This window comes from Melospiza georgiana, chromosome 8, assembly GCF_028018845.1.
Source record: "Melospiza georgiana isolate bMelGeo1 chromosome 8, bMelGeo1.pri, whole genome shotgun sequence".
Classification (NCBI taxonomy): Eukaryota; Metazoa; Chordata; class Aves; order Passeriformes; family Passerellidae; genus Melospiza; species Melospiza georgiana.
Window position 1 is genome coordinate 9,385,760 of NC_080437.1, and position 15,816 is coordinate 9,401,575.

The 15,816-nt window shown below is 42.7% G+C and overlaps 1 protein-coding gene across 7 annotated transcripts in view; it reads left to right on the forward strand.

Annotated features, from left to right (window-relative positions):
• Positions 1–2,099: 2,099 nt before the first annotated feature.
• Positions 2,100–15,816, forward strand: part of CCSER2 (coiled-coil serine rich protein 2) — a 61,771-nt gene continuing 48,054 nt past the window's right edge. For 6 of the 7 annotated variants that reach the window (XM_058028692.1, XM_058028695.1, XM_058028696.1 and 3 more), the window contains exons 1-2: positions 2,100–2,169; positions 13,707–15,183. In XM_058028692.1, the coding sequence (XP_057884675.1) occupies positions 13,746–15,183 (1,438 nt within the window). In that variant the 5' untranslated portion in view covers positions 2,100–2,169; positions 13,707–13,745. Of the gene's footprint in view, positions 2,170–2,781; positions 2,967–13,706; positions 15,184–15,816 lie in introns of all 7 variants that reach the window. The other variant, XM_058028694.1, reaches the window with a different exon arrangement.

A 15,816-nucleotide genomic window follows, 5' to 3' on the forward strand; every position in this document is an offset into this window, starting at 1 on the left:
GGTTACAAGTGTTCTGCTTCTCTGATCTTTATTCCTTGATCTTGCCCAGTGTGCCTCAGAGATGCACCAGGGGAGCTCCACAATTGCTTTGTGAGAGAGAACTTCAAGTATTGATGTTGGAGAAACACCCGCCAGGGCCTGCAGAAAGGCAGTGGAAATATAACTCTCCCAGTGAGGCTCTAATAGTATTTCTTTAATTTTTGGGAAGGAAATGGAGAAGAAAGTTATTAGGAAGAAATTTCATGGGGAATGGGGAAGTTTTGATGAACAAAGTACAGAAAAATCAAATCTATGCTAATGCAGTTGATGCTCAGAAGCTGAGAATGACTGGCAAGAAAGGATGATTGTGTGGTTAAAGCACCCATGCCTGACTGAGGAAATCTGAGTTCATTTCCTGGCTTTGCTATCTCTTTAGCTTTGAGCAAGAGATTAAATCTCTCTGCTTGCCTTTTTTATTTTCTTGCCTTCCTTTACCACAGGAGAGTCATTTTACTTCAGATTGTTCTAAGAATAAATGCATTAATGTGGCCAGTACATTTAAGTTTAAGCAGAAAAAAACCCCATATAAAAGCTTCAGTTCTTATCCCTTCTTTTTCTAAGAAGGCCTTTCTGCTGCCTATGGGGCAAATGTACCAAAGGGCAAATTCTTCATGCCCTGTGTCTAGAAAGATGAGGAGGCATTGTAATGCCTGGGCTGACATCTGGGCACACCCAGCTTCCAGTCAAGAGGTGAAGAAGGCTTACCAATTACAGGGTGTTGGTTTTATTTCTACACAAACATAGCCTGAGGTGACTGCACAGCTTCCTCCCTCTGGGAGGCCTGGCAAAGCAGGCAGGCAAGAGCTTAGAAAAATTGGCTATCGAAACTTTTGAGAGAAAAGAAACTCTGAACATCTGATGCTGAAGCACAGCAGTATGAGATGGTGAAATGCTGTGACAATGAAGGCCCCAAAACAGGAGAGATGCAGAAACTCAGTCCCCAAGGCAGAACACTGAGGTGTAAATAATGACCCAGTGATTCACCTCACTGGCGAGGAACTTCCTGAACCTTCTGTCAGTGCCTTCTAATTCCTAGCACAGGTGGAAAATTTGAGGAAATTAAACTCTCAATTAGTACTGTGAGCACTGGCATGGAGAATTCCTGGTCTCCCCTCAATGACTGCGAGTCCTTCAGGATTTTTGCACAGCTGGGTCACCACCTTTCTCCTTTGAGTGCCTCTGCTGTAGTGTGGGCAGCAGGACGGAGGCAGGGACCATCCCATCCCTGTGCTGGGCGCTGCTGGGGCTGCACCTTGATTGCTGTCCTCAGTTCTGGGTGCCTGCTTTACAAAGGACATTGAGGGGCTGCAGTGCGTCCAGAGAGGGGCAACAAGGCTGGTGAAAGATTTAGAAAATATGTCCTGTGAGGGACAGCTGGAGGAGCTGGGGTTGTCTAGTCTTGAGGGGGCTCAGGGTGGGGACATCATCGCTGTCTGCAGCTCACTGAAAGCGGCTTGAACTGAGGTGGGGCCGGCCTCTTCTGCCGTGCCTGCAGAGAGAGGACGGGAGGAAATGGCCTTAAACATGAGAGGTTCAGATTAGATCCTAGGAGACAATTTTGTCACTGTTTGGGTGGTTGGGCACTGTTTGGTAGGTTGTGCAGAGAGATGGTATGGGTTTGTCATGGGGATCTGGCACTGGGTGTCGGCCGCACTGGCTGATGTTAAAGGTCTCTTCCACCCCTGACGGTGCCATGATTCCACCCTTCCATGCCGCAGGGCCGGGACACCCGCAGGCCCATTCCTGCAATGCTTTTAACAACTCCCATTTGCCCTTGGTTCTGCCAGCCTGCTCGACCATTGCTGGGGCAGCATCACACGGCCGAGCTGCGGCGGCCGCGCTGGGACAGAGGCCCGGTGGCTCCTGGGGCACGGCTGAGGGGGCAATGGGAGCCATGAGGGAAATGATGGAGATGAGGCGACGAGGGAGACGGGCCGCCGCCGGAGATGGGGCAATGCCGCCATGGGCAGGGCGGGGCGGCCGCGCTGACGTCAGGGCGGGCGGCGGGGCGCGGGGCGGCTGCGTGTTCCCGCCCTCCGCCCCTCCCTGCGCGGGCCGGGCCGGCCGGCGGGACCCGAGGGCGCGGAGCGGGCCTGCCCCGGGAGGCGACACGGCCCGCGCCGGCCGGCGGTGAGTGCGGGGCGGCCACCCCCGCGCCCTCATCGGGGGCTCTGAGCCGGCGGGGAGCGGCCGCCGTCCTCCGCCCAGCGCCGCCGCCCTGCGCCGGGGCGGGGGTCGCGGCTCGGCCGGGGATGCTGCGGCAGCGGGGGCCGCGCGGGCCGCGGGAGGCCGGGGCCGGGCGGGCGGGGCGGCCTCAGCGCTCGGCTCCGGGCCCGCTGAATGTCACGGAGGGCTCGGGGACAGCTCGGCACGGCGGGCCCGGCGCCGGGAGCGCCCCGGTGCCGGCTCTGCGGTGCTTGGCGTGTCCTGTGATCCGGTGTGCGGGCAGACGCACCTGCCTTGGGGTGCCTTGGGAGCAGCTGCTGCGAGCTCCGGCCGCAGAGGTCCTCTAGCGTGAGGTTTCGGATCTCGAGGGATTTAATCTCCGAAAAGGGGAAGCATCAAATGCACCCAGTGTGTGTTCAAAGATAACAGTTTAAAAAAATAGTGGCAGTGGAAAAGGATTCTAGTGGTGGCATTTCTGCTTTAGCAGTGATCTGTTGAGATTTATACCAAGGGGATGTTCTATACGTTGTGGTGATTTCACTTTAATGACACTGAGACTTTGCTTTCGTCACCCAGAGCCTGCTGTTCTCTTCGTGTTCTGTCAAATGTACTTTGGCACACAATGAAACGTAGGCAACCTCAGCCTTTAACTTTGAGCTGGAGGAGGTCGAGCTGTTTATCTTCAGTTTAAGAAAGCAAAACTGCATGGGAACTTTATGCTCTAGCAGAGCGTTAGTGTCCAGGCCAGACATCAAATTAAGGTAAGGATTGTCCGTCTGGTATGCTGTGTAAAGATGTAAAGCACTTTTCAGGGGAGCTGGTGCATTTTGCAGGGTTAGAGCTTCATGTCTACAGCAGGTTTGTGCTTGGTGTCTGTGGGCTTTGAGCCTTGGTTTGGTACAGAATAGAATTTTTTGCTAGGAAGGTGTTAAAAATGAAATGAAATTGAATCTAAGTTCTCATTTTGTTACATTTTTATAATTGAGAGCCATTTCACATATGTACTGAGACTTTAGTAAATTTCTCTCTTCCGGAGAAATATACAAAACTCTTGGGTTACTGAGACTTTAGTAAATTTCTTCCAGACAAATATACAAAACTCTGGGTTAGCCTGAGGCAGTAAATATTTACATTGTTTGCTGATAATGAATGAAATTCACAAGACGTTTTATCGTGCTTGTAATGATCACATAAATTCTATGGGCCCATTTTGAATTACATGCCTCCAAGCTGAAGAGGTGGTGGCCTAACAAATGGGACATGAGCAACCTAAATGTCAACCAAGGATCTATCTCAGTATACAGCTTAGAGTAGAAAAGTTGTTTTTGAAGTTGAGATTTAATTTCTGCTCATAGATGGTATTTTTCATTATAAAAGTATCAATGTTTGGGTTCCAAAAACTGCCCAGTATTGTTTTTTAACTGTAAAGCTGTTGAAAGGGTAGAAATAGCCTCAATTAACATAATGATCTCATTTAATGTATTGTTGTACTAATGAGTAATCCTGTTTAATGGAACTGTTCGTGTAAAAGCTCATTGGAGTAAAATCCATTACTTTTGGACCTGATCATCCTTTAAGAGGGATTGGTTATTTGGAATAAACCAGTTAGTAGGAAATGTTGGCATGGGCTCTTTAGATGAAAAGCCATCATGCCATCAGTCTTGAGATGAATATTTCTTGCCTGGAATCCTTAGAAAGTGTGGATTTCTCAAAATGGAGAGGAGATGAAGGAATATAAGGTTACAGAAACCAATATGATGGAATATATCTACAGTGGTTGTGGTGTTCTCTTTCAGCCACTATTCACTGTAAACAGCAGCACCATCTTCTTAATTAGAAGCTTTCAGGCAGGGTTAAGTCTCGTGCCAACAGGGATGTTAAGGAGATCAAAATACTAATGGTGCTTTTGATAATCAGGTTGAAAATCCTGTATTGTGTTTCAATTGGAGCAATAAAAACAGATTATGTCAATCTCTGGATACCTGCACATGTGTATGTTACAGTAAAATCCCAAGAGCATTAAATAGTTACCCCAAAGTTGAAGTTTGGCTGGTCAGGAAAGGTCTCTGCATTTCTTCATAGCTCTTGGACACACAGCTCACTCTACACTGCTACCAAGTAGGTGCATTTTGGTGGATACTCTGGGAATGTTGTTTTCCCCTTAACCAAAAGTAGCTGGATTTGCAGTGTCCTGGACTTTGCCCAGTAGTCATTCTCTGTTCTGCAAGGAGGATTCAGCTGCAGCAGTTCTGCTGACAGTATCCTATAGGAATTGAGGAAAGTCTCCTCAGGGTGGGGGCTCTTCTTATCCCTGGTCACATGGGGAGCTGGTGTCACAAGTTCTTGCTAAAATGCCTGATTCACTGCAGATTGTTGGGTTTGTTTTTCATGAGCACTTAGTCTGTGCTGAGCTGAGGTCCTGCTCTGCAGAGTGCATTTTAATGGCATTATTGAAGAGGTACTGGCTCTGCTGGCAATGTCCTCACTGCAAGCAGGCTTGGCTTCTTAGCCAGAGGAAATGGCTGATGAGGATTTACTTTGATGAGGTGGCTGAACAACTTATGGATCAGAATAACCCTTAAATTGTACATAATTTCTTCAATTATTCCCTGAAGCCTAAGAAATTCTGTGCTTTTAGGCTAATCAGCCCAGATGGCTTGTGACACACACAGCACAAGGGAAGCATCCAGGGAGAACTGAATGTCCCAGCTCCTCTTGACTCAATAATATGCCTACTTTAGGCTGGAGATTCAAAAACCTCTTCTAGATGGATGCAGAGTTTATCACTACAGTATTGGAGTTGGATGGTAATTCAATCCACACTCTTTTTGTAAATTGTTTTAAAAATTTGCCTTATTAAATACTATTTTTTTTCTGATCTTACGTGTTAAAATTATTACATGGCCATGTTGATATATATTTTTGATGGGTTGAGGGTTGTTGTGGCTTTTGAGTGACCTTCATCTCAGTAAAGCAATCCTGCATAGGTAGAAACTTGGCAAGGCCCAGGCTGCTGCTGTTGGTAGCAGGAGACTTGAGGGGAGGAGCACAATCTGTCAGCCTGCATGGCCTTATCCATCAGTAAACAGAGTTAAAACCAGAAAAAAATATCCCTGTGAAAATCTTTTAATCATGGAAGCTTTCTGAAATGGTAATTTGGATATGTATAGCTTTACTATGATTCCATTGAGATCCTGATTAAGCAAAACAAGCAATATGTATTGCCTTCCTGTAAATTTGAATGAAACACAACATAGATAACTCTGAAACTGATCCTGTGACAAACTGTCATCCCTAACTGAAGTTACATCTCAATTTCTCAGATAATCTGTTTTGGTTTTTTTTCTCCTCCAGTTTCAAACCTCTGGGGACATAACAAATATCTGTGTCTTCCTTGCTGTAAAAAACTGACCTTGAGAAGTACATTCCAGTATAGCTGTTGGTGTATCAGAAAGCTGGTAGGAAAACACAAAACACACATTAAAATCCTGGAGGCTGCCACTCTTGTCAAAAACATCTTGGTGTTTGTTATGCTGTGGGAAACTTGCAAAGTTGTTTGGTACTCAAACATTTTCAGGGAGTCTGGTTTTGAGACTGGAAACTGATTTATATCAGTGGAATTGTAGACAGAAGCTGTATTGAAATGAAACTCAATAGCAAGAAAATGATACTTGGAAGATGTGTTTTACAAATAGGCAAGTTTCAGCTGAAAGCTGTAATACACAGCTGTGTGGCTGCAGTATTTTTGATCAAGGGTGAATGTTAAGAAGTGAAACTTCAAATAATGCAGTATCTTCAGGAAAACACATAAATATGAAACAAACTGGTGTGTTTGGTAGTCAGGAGAGCAGGTATCTGTAGCCTCTTCTGGCACTGTAGGAGGTTTAGAAGCAATTTTAGTAGTAATTTTCCTTGGGAATCTGTGCAAGACAATGAGATAACCTTGAAAGAATTGTTGTTGGGGCTCTGGAACTCCTTGCTTAAGGCAGTCAAGGATGCAGAAGGTTTGGGGGCTCAAGGACAGGTTACACAAAACAGTGGACAAGAGATCTGTGGAGGGTTCCTGAACAAACTGCATCAAATCTAAGAAATTCTATGAATTGAGAGCAGTTGAAGGTTGGGGAAGTCACATTTCTGTCTTTGCCCTAATCATCCCTTCCCTGGTGCATTTTTGTTTTAAGGCAACCACAGGAGTTTATGGGATTTTTGTATTGCTCACCTCTAAAATAAAATTGTCTGGAGGAACTATATGGAGAATTGAATTGGGCATTGAAGTGTCATGATCCACACACAGTGAAATTCCATGATTTATGTAATATTTCCAGCTTGTGCAGGATTCACTGCCTGTCTTTCATGGTAGCAGTGTTAAGGATTTTCTCTGTCAGTCCTTTTTCTAGTATTTTTTTTATCCAGCAGTGGCTGACTTAACAATATGATTTTTTTAGATACATAGCAGTGTGCTGATGTGTTCTTGTCTCAAGATCATGATCTGTGAAAAACTGAACTATGCTGAAATAGCATTGGCAATATGTAGCAAAGAAAATCTCAAAACTATTTTTTTCTATCTTCTTTCTGCTTCATCTTGTCTAATCTTGCTCAGTTATCACGTGTGAACCTCTTCAGGCTTATTGAAGATATCCCAGTGCCAGTGAGTCTGTGAATTACATGCAGTCTCTTCCAATTATCTCTGCTCAACCTATAACTGCAATTCTTACTCAGGCAGCAGGAGAAAAAGAAAGAATGAGTGTATGTGGCTAGAGGGGAAAAAAAAAAAACCAGCTTACATACTGGTTGAAAGCTCAGCCTCATTGAAGATTTAAACCCATGGAAATTCTTAATCTTAAGATACCCACATAGAAAAACTGCTCAGCAGCAGTTCAGACAGGAAGTATTGTTTCTGTTATTAGTCATTATTTAATCATTACAAAATATAGATTGAAAAATATGTAGTGCCAGTAAACCAGGGAGGCTTCTAGCTCGAGACAGCTCAGTGTTTTTACTTGGAGAACATGCATCAGTTGAATAAACAAACCAGAGGAGTAGGATGGACAGCATGGCAGTCTAAAAAGGGATATTTCCAGTTATAATTAGCTGTATACCAAGTTTCACTTGGCTTTCAGCCTGCCTGTCCTTATCAACAAGAAAATCCTGCTCCAGCTAACATGTTTGTATGTAAGAAGTAGAAAACAGTAACTGGTAACCAGCTCTTTGAGTTTGTTACTGAGTCAATGGTGAAGTAAATCTTTCCTAGAAGAGTTAGAGATGGGAATAGTGTGTTTGAATCACTAGGTAACAGTGGATAGTGCTGAGGAAAAAAAAGTTATTCCTCTAAGTGAAATATTTGCTAGAGAACAGCAAGTAGTTCCTGATGGTTTGCAGTAGGACTTTGCTTTTGAGACAGATGCAATCTTTCTGGATTTGTTCTTACAAGACAGATTAAATTACCCATGTGAAATGCTGTTGCTGAAGGACTAATACCATCAGCAGAAGCAGGGGCCTGTTTCTGCTGTCAGTTGCTTTGATGCTGACATAATCACAAAAGGTTTTAAGGAGACATCAGGATCTGACATTTCATTGGTAGAAAGCTTTAATTCTAGACTGCAATTGATGTTTGGGATTTTTCCAGTCAATCTTAGCCACAGCATAAAATTTAAATTGCCTTTATGATGGTGATGCACCTTTAAAACACTTCTGAAAGGCAGGCTTCTGATTACCTGCTGCCTTATTCTTCATGTAAGAATGCCAAAAATGTTTGAGAAACCTTGGAAAAAAGACTCTGGTGGGAAAGAGGAGAGTCTTTCCAAAATCCATGTACTTGCACAGAAGCATATACACAATTATAATTTATCTTCCAGGACAGAAGTCTTCCTAAATGCAGGGAAGTATTAAGGCAGCATAGGAACCTAGATAGAAATGTGCCTTGTAGCCACAGTATGTTTGTTTGGAGTTGTTTTTGGAAGGGCTTGGGAGGTGGTGCTGGTGAATGATTAACAGGTTTTGGCTTCTTTGTAGGTGTGTGACTTTGTCTCTAGATTGCAGAGCATTGGATCTGTAAGGCAGACAGACAATGTCATTTCTTACTTCAGTTTTCCCCCTTTCTCTTTGTTATCCCTGCAAATTTGGTAACAACAAAGAGAAACAAGTAAAGGCTTTTTGTTTCTCCAGCAAAGATGTTGAAAACATCTGCATCTTTTGCTATTTAGGGGCTATTAAGCAACCCTAGTGAAGAAGCCTTACTTGCTCACTGGGGTGGAATCTCCTGGGTTGGCTCAGTCCACAGGAGGCTGTTCCTTGCATAACATAAGGAGTGAAGTAATGCACATAATTTAATTCCTTCTGGCAGGGGTGTTTCTGCACTGGAGCCACGTGTATCTGCCATGATTAAGGTAATTATTTCTGATAGATGGCAATATATCCCTCCCACCTCTTGCAGCATTCCTGGGGTCAGCACACCTAATGTAGTGCTGCTCTCATCTGGGCCTTGTGTTCCTTGGATGCCTGTGAAAGCCACTGTGCCCTGCTCTTGTGTTCTGGAGCTGGTTATGCAAGGGCTGCCTGGTGTTTGTGTCTGCAGGCACAGGCTTGACATTGCTCATCCAGGTTGAACAAGGTCTGCTGAAGAAAGGAATTGATGACTTCTGCAAGAGGATGCATCAGATGAGGAGCAGGTTCAGGGAGGAGTTGTGAATCTCCAGTGCTTTATTCCAGTTTCTGGCTGACCTGTCCCTGACAGCAGTTGGGCTGGCAGCACCAGGCAGCAAAGACTAACTGCCATTGCACTTCACATCTCATTTATCAGCAAACCATAATAACCTGCATTAACACTTATGAGGAACTAGAAATTGCACTCTCAAGGCTTTCTTCTTCCTTAGAGACCCTGATAGTCTCTTTTACTGGGAGTAATTTGTCTGTACCCTCAGGTATCCTCTTCCATCTTCTTGTCTTTGTGCTGAAGCTGTTCCTTGCTGCAGCTGGCTAAACATCTGGACCTTGACTGCTTTCCTCCTTGTTAGTTGTGTAAGAATGCCAAAAATCAGTGCAGCTTTACTTGTTTGAGAAACAGGTTTTTAGCAAAAGTTTTTCTTGTAGGTAAAATTTCCATAACTCTTTCCCATAAAATCTAAAAGGGCTTATGACAACTCATACCCTGTTTTGTTTCAATGTTTTGGGTAGTTTTGATGTAAAAATTTGGAGTTTAAAATGCATAGTTTCTGTTTGACTAATATGAAAAGTACAAGTGGGCAACAATTGCAAAGTATCCTTGTCTGGGCAGATAACACTTTGCCCTTTTTTACTTCCTTGAGGTGCCTGATGCTGTGTGTAAACAGCATTAATGGCACAGTGAACTGACAGTGTGGCCCTGAGGGATGCAGAGGGAGGTTTTGATTTTGGAATTATTGTGGTAGCTTTCTTCTACAAAATAGAGCTGTATTTCCCTACTTCTTTTTCTCCAGTAACTGCTTATGTCCTCTTGCCTTAGCAAACACTAAGAATGCTGATGAATAGCAAGAATACTTTTAGAGTTGACAAGGCATGTCACATTTTCTGCTGTATTGACCCGAGATATTGCTCAATGTTAGAAATACTGAAGCTCCAATCTCTTTATGATGTATTTCTTGCTTCCTTCTCCCTTTATTCATTCTCATGTTCTGCTCCTGTTCTTTGTCCTAGTGTATTTTGACAGTAAATTGAGCACAAGGGCAGCTTGGATAACTGGTTGGTTGGTGTTTGCTGGGTCAGCCCTTCAAAGTGGGTAGAACCTCGTTAGTGTGAGGGTGGAAAAACAGAAAAGGGAGTATCTCTAAGCTGCATTGAGACCTGAAAACAGAATCTCACAATTTGGGACACAGAAAAGCAAGGTAATTTCAGAGAAATAGAACAACAGGCCCTCACAGTCTTGGAATTTCTTGCTGTACTTCCTGGCTATGGTGCCTTCAGAAGTCAATGTCAGGGTAGCTGATGTTAATCACTGCAGTTTACATAGGAAAGGGAGAGTGGCTGAAATTCAGGGATGCCTTCATAAAGCATTGGGAATTGAGTCAAGAACAGATCTTTTGGAGAAATGGAAGACAGGCTTGGAGAATTTCACTGCAGAGCTGATAAATCTTACTGGATCTTGGAGTGAAGGTGGCACTTTGGACTGAACTGAAACCACTCCATGCAGAGTAAACAGCACAAAAAGTTGTAAATACTCAAAGTTCACTCTGGAAGCCATCAGAATTTCTGGTTGCATTCTGATTAATTTTAATTCATGCAGCATGCATGATTTCCTCAGGATTCATGATCTTGAATTCCCCAGGGCTTGTCATGCTCAGAGCAGGTGTTTGCCAGCTGGATCCCTTGCCAGTTTTTTCCATTCTGTTAAGCTCCCATGGTCCTCTTAAAGCTGAAAATTGACTTGCAGTCATACTGCCCATCTTGGAATGTTCTCAAGTGAGTGCTAAGGAAGCCTTTTGCTGTTTCTGTTTCAGGGACCTCCCAGATTTTTCCCTGTTAACATTCAATACCTCCCTACATTGGTAGAAATAAGATATTTTCACATAACTGATGTAATTTTAATAACCCAGAGGTGTAAGAGGTGGTTTTATGAGCTGTGCACAGGGCACAGCTGAAATACATGTGCACTTCAATTTCTGTGAGTGAAACACAGATCTGAAACTGCTGCCATGGCAGTAGGACTGCAAGGGGAATTTCTCTGGCCTGTCACCAGCCTGTCACATGTGTTCCATCCCTCAGCTGGGTATTCCACACTGCTGTGACAAGAGGAGGGGAATTCAGTCCCATTCAGGAATCTGGAACTGGAAAATGCTGTTATCTGCCTGGGGGCAGGGATCCTAGGAATTGCAGGATTTTAAAATGTATGAATACATTTTCAGGTGTGTGAATCTTTAAGCTGTCTTCTTCTGTAGGGCAGAGTCTCAGGTGCAAAGCTGGACTTTGCTGAGAAGCTAATGTATAGGAAACTGCCTTCCTGGTGGTGCTGGAACAAACTGTGAATGAAATTACAGTGAATGTTGTGCTTGCCTCTTGAAACCAACAGTGCAGGATTTTATTGAGGTGTAAATAATTCTGTAGAGGAAGTACCAAGGAGGGTGAGAATTAATATCCTTTTGCTTATCACCAGGATTTTGAATATCCTTGAAGGTAAGGATGTAGCAGCTTTTCAGTTAATTCAGATTATGCTTCAGAGGGGGTCTGTGGATTTTAACTCCTTTTCCCTGGATCATTATGTAAGGCTAGGCTCTTTATAATTAGCTTAATTCCTGATTAGGCTTGTGTGCACTAGATAATGTATTTCCCAAGGCAAAGAATATAAAACTTGTTTGCCCAAATGTCAGTTTTTAAAAAATCCATAGGTTACTTAAGTCTAAAAATACTTTGAATTTCTTTATAGTACAGTAGGCTGCAATTTAAATTGTATTGAACTTGAATCTTCTGGGATGCAGAAATCATACTCTAACTGGTAACAGTGCTGCTTGATAAGGGAGTTTAATTGTGAGGCTGGTGGAATCTTTCCTAGTAAACATAACTAAAGATTAAGGAAGTTTTAGAGAACTTAATAAGAAAATCCCCCATTTTCTAGGAAACATCTGCCAGACATGATGCTGTTAAGTTTTAGTGGTTTTTTTTGATGACATTGTGTTTCAGTGAAACAAATGAAACATTTGGGCTCCCGGAAGTGGCACAGTAGTTACAGTTACACAGCTAATAAAATACAGAGAAGTATTGTTTGTTTTTTAATTCAATTATCTGAAGTGTTCTGGGCTATCAGTATGGTTTTGTTGAAGATAATGTGTTGTCTTTGCCTAATCAAGGATAAATGAGCAAGAGCCCTTCCTAGAGAACTGAAAGGTCTCCTTTTCAAGTTTAATTTGCAGCACTTGGTGGAGGATTAAAGTAATCTAATTAAATGGCCTCATTTAAATTTTGCAGTCACCTAAGAGATGGTAGACAGATGTGAAAAGGGAATTATCCATAAAGCATGCAAGTTAAATTAGCAGCTTTCTAATTTAACTTTTTCAATTTGGAAGATTTCTTCATAAGACTTGCCTTTTCTTTAGAGTTAGGTTATCATCTGAGGGATCTGCACTGTGATGCTTGCTGGGAATGAATTCATCAGCATATTAAAGGCCATTTTTTTATTCATGGAGCTATTAAAAAAAGTTGTACTTTATTGGATGTAGTTGACATGAAATAAAGATCTTTGATGTTGCCTGATGATATTATTTTCCTGTGCAAGGTATGCAGGTAGTCAAGAAATCTGACATTAGACATCTCAATCCACATGCAGGCAGGTGTCATACAAGTGAATGAAATGTTCTGCAGGTTCCAGGGGGAAATATTTGTGTCCTTCTTTGCACTCCTGTGTGAGGGCAGTGTCTCTGCTCTGCAAGAATTCACTGAGTCTTTGAAAAGTCAGGATTTGTGTATTTCAAAATGGAAATGCACACACCAGTTGCAGAATGTGGATTCTGGTGTTCTAACAAGTTAGGAGCCCCTAAATGCCCTGTCTGCAATGCCTTTCACTTTCTATCTTTGTAATGCAGATCTGCTTCCAGAAGTGCTGCTCTGGGGCATCCTATTCAGTGGCAAATCCTCAGGGTAATTCAGTTTGCATGAATTTAATGCCACTTCGATCTTATCTTTGATTTTATCTTCAACTGTATCACTAAGAATTTAAATGTTTCTTAGTGAGTCTTGCAGCTTAGGGAGTGATTCACTTCAGGGTGATCCTTGCTGTGGTTACACAAGATATTCTGTGTACTTTGAATAAGTAGATCCTTTGAATTTGCTTACTAACACTGACCTTATGCAGCTGTTGCACTGTACCTCAGGTTTACATGTGAATCAGATGATTTCCAAAGTAGACTGCTGTCTCCATATAAAAACGATTACTAGGAATGTGAATCTTGTTTTGGGAGATCCATAAGGTCTCGGAAGAAGAAATGTTGTGATGAGATGCATGATGAGTAGTTATTTCCTATGTTTTAGGCATTGGGGAAATGGAAAACAATCTCAAAAAATTAGCTTTTAGTCGGATTTTACATTATTGTTTTATACGGGTTTATGTTGCTGATCACAGGTTTTTTGCTGTGTCATATTTATGGCTTTTTAAAAAATACTAAATCTTAATTTAATAACTTAATAATTGTAACAGTTGAAAAGTTCAGTTTGTTGCTAAAAATGGGTAAATGAAAAAAAAACGAACAAAAAAAAATCATCCAACCTCTTAAGTTTGTTTTATTGATTACAAAAGGAAAACAAAAATGATGGTTTATGTAGGGAATGAAAGTTGGGAGGGGAAGCTGTCATCTGAAGAGCGTATTATTGCCAGATAACTGCTGGAACTCTGGAGTTAACAAATGTGTCTAGGTTACTCTTTATCAGCATGGTGGACTTAGGCACAGAAATCTAGGAAGCAAATAGCTGGAAATGTATAGAAATCTGTGTTTAATGTGTAGTTCATTCAGGTTTAATGTTGTTTTGTTTTCCTTTCTTAGATTCAAGCACCCTTTAAGGACCAATGTACCCAATAGCTCATGGAAGAAAAAAATCAAAACAGGACATCCTTGGTTTCCAGGCTACCGAAATATGGAATGAAAACTTTGGGGGCTGTTTTGCAACCGATGCCAAACGGGACGGCCGTGAACTTAGCAGGGAGTAACAGTGGCAAAAATTTCAACAAGCACAATGGCACTGTTGGAGTGTCTTCCTTTGCTTTCAACTGGAAAAAATCAAATAAATATCAGCTTAACGATCAGAATGGGAGAGAGGTCAACACCAGACGCAACTCTAATGAAAAATTAATTGATTCTGAGAAGTTCCCTCAATCTCAAGGAGCATTGGGCAATGATGAGCTCAGGGTGGGTTTGAACAGCACTGCTTCGGTTGTGTCAAAAGCAGCAAAGCAAACCAATATGTTTGTATCTTCTACTGAGGAATTAAATCCAAAGTCTATATCTGGACTCTCTAATTCAGCTAAATTCACCAAAGGTACCCTGTCAGGAAGGACATACTCTGGACTCAATGCTCCAAGATCAAATTTAAATGGATTTTATGGAAATCGGCCGGTGGTAGGTTTGCAGAGACCTAGAGCTAATTCTGGTGCCACAAGGACAAGTTCAGGAGAAAGCTTGGCACAATCTACAGACAATGCCAGCAAGGCTTTTTGCTGTGACAAAATGGTAAGATCACAAAGTTTTTCACATTCCATTCAGAATTCTTTCCTTCCCAGTGCATCTCTAACCAGGTCACATTCTTTTAACAAAGCTGTGGATCTTACAAGGCCTTATCATAGTCAGAATGTCGCTGCCAGGACGTCTCAGAGGCCTGCTCTGCTGTCAAGGAACGCGTGTCAGTTGGATGTACCCAATGGAAACGAGCCAGTGAAGTATGGATTTACCAGACCGTACTCGGCTGTGTCAGCTCCCTGTTCCAAGAAACCCCCACTGTCAAATGGATCTGGGTCAGCACCTTCCTATGGATACAGATTGAGTCGGCCCTCCCTGCTGAAGCCTACCAGGCAGCGCTTTGCTGGGAATGCTGTTGTGGATGGCGGCAAAAGCGCGGCTCCGGACGCGCGCCTGCTGGAGAGCGCGGAGATCTCAGCCAGCATCAACAGAGCCGTCGATAAAAACAGCATCCTAGAGAGCAGGGCTCACAGAACAGAACCTGGGGAGGCCCTGCATGAGAGTCTGGGGAAGCATGGCTCAAAAGTGATGTGTATGAGCGATGATGGAGATGAAATATCGATATCTTCTTTGTCATCCTCTGAGAAAAACGATTTGAGTGAAGACTTCAGTGACGATTTCATAGATATAGAAGAGGCAAACAGAACTGTACAAATCCAGCAGAAGGAGAGCTGCCTTCAGGAATTAGAGCATGGGAGCAGAACGTCCATCGAGCCCTTCACATCTCTCAAGGGAGGTGGAGGATCTCACTGTAATGCTGACGACTGGCTTGATATAAATGTGTCTGGTAAATACATTTTTTATGTTCTGTTTGAAGTAATTAAGTTATTTAATGTAATTACCCATTGCTTATGGCTTGTTTCAGAGTGGAACTGCTCTGTGCTGACATATGTGTTTGCTTGTGCCTTTTCTGCATTATAGTTTTTTCCCAAGCATTACTTTGAAGAGCCCTTTGTGATAAAAATGAAAGTGACCTCCTTTAAACACATTTGTGTTGTGGTTGTGGGATTCCTCATGTCTTTGTTATGCCATTCATTTTCTGGGTTGGTGATATTTTAAGAAAATTTCACCTCGTGCTCCCTCCACCTCTGCAGGCAGAGAACAGCTGTAACTGCTAAGTAGTGGAAATAAGTGTAGGATGTGTAATTGAATTAGTTCAGTTATAAACAGGATTGTTACTGGGTCTTTTTTGTTTTTTCTGATGCATATTAATTCTTTAAAAATGAGTTGAAGACACACAAGAAGATGCTTTTGAAAGTCACATTTTCAAATCTTTGATGGGCCTCTCATGATAAAAGCTTATTTGGGGGATGTTGCAATTGAAAGACTAGAACCAAAGGATATATTTTTGGACCCACCTTCTAGTATGTTAAAGAGATGCAGATTTCTAGAAAGTAGCTTCCATGGTGGGTGAATTAGG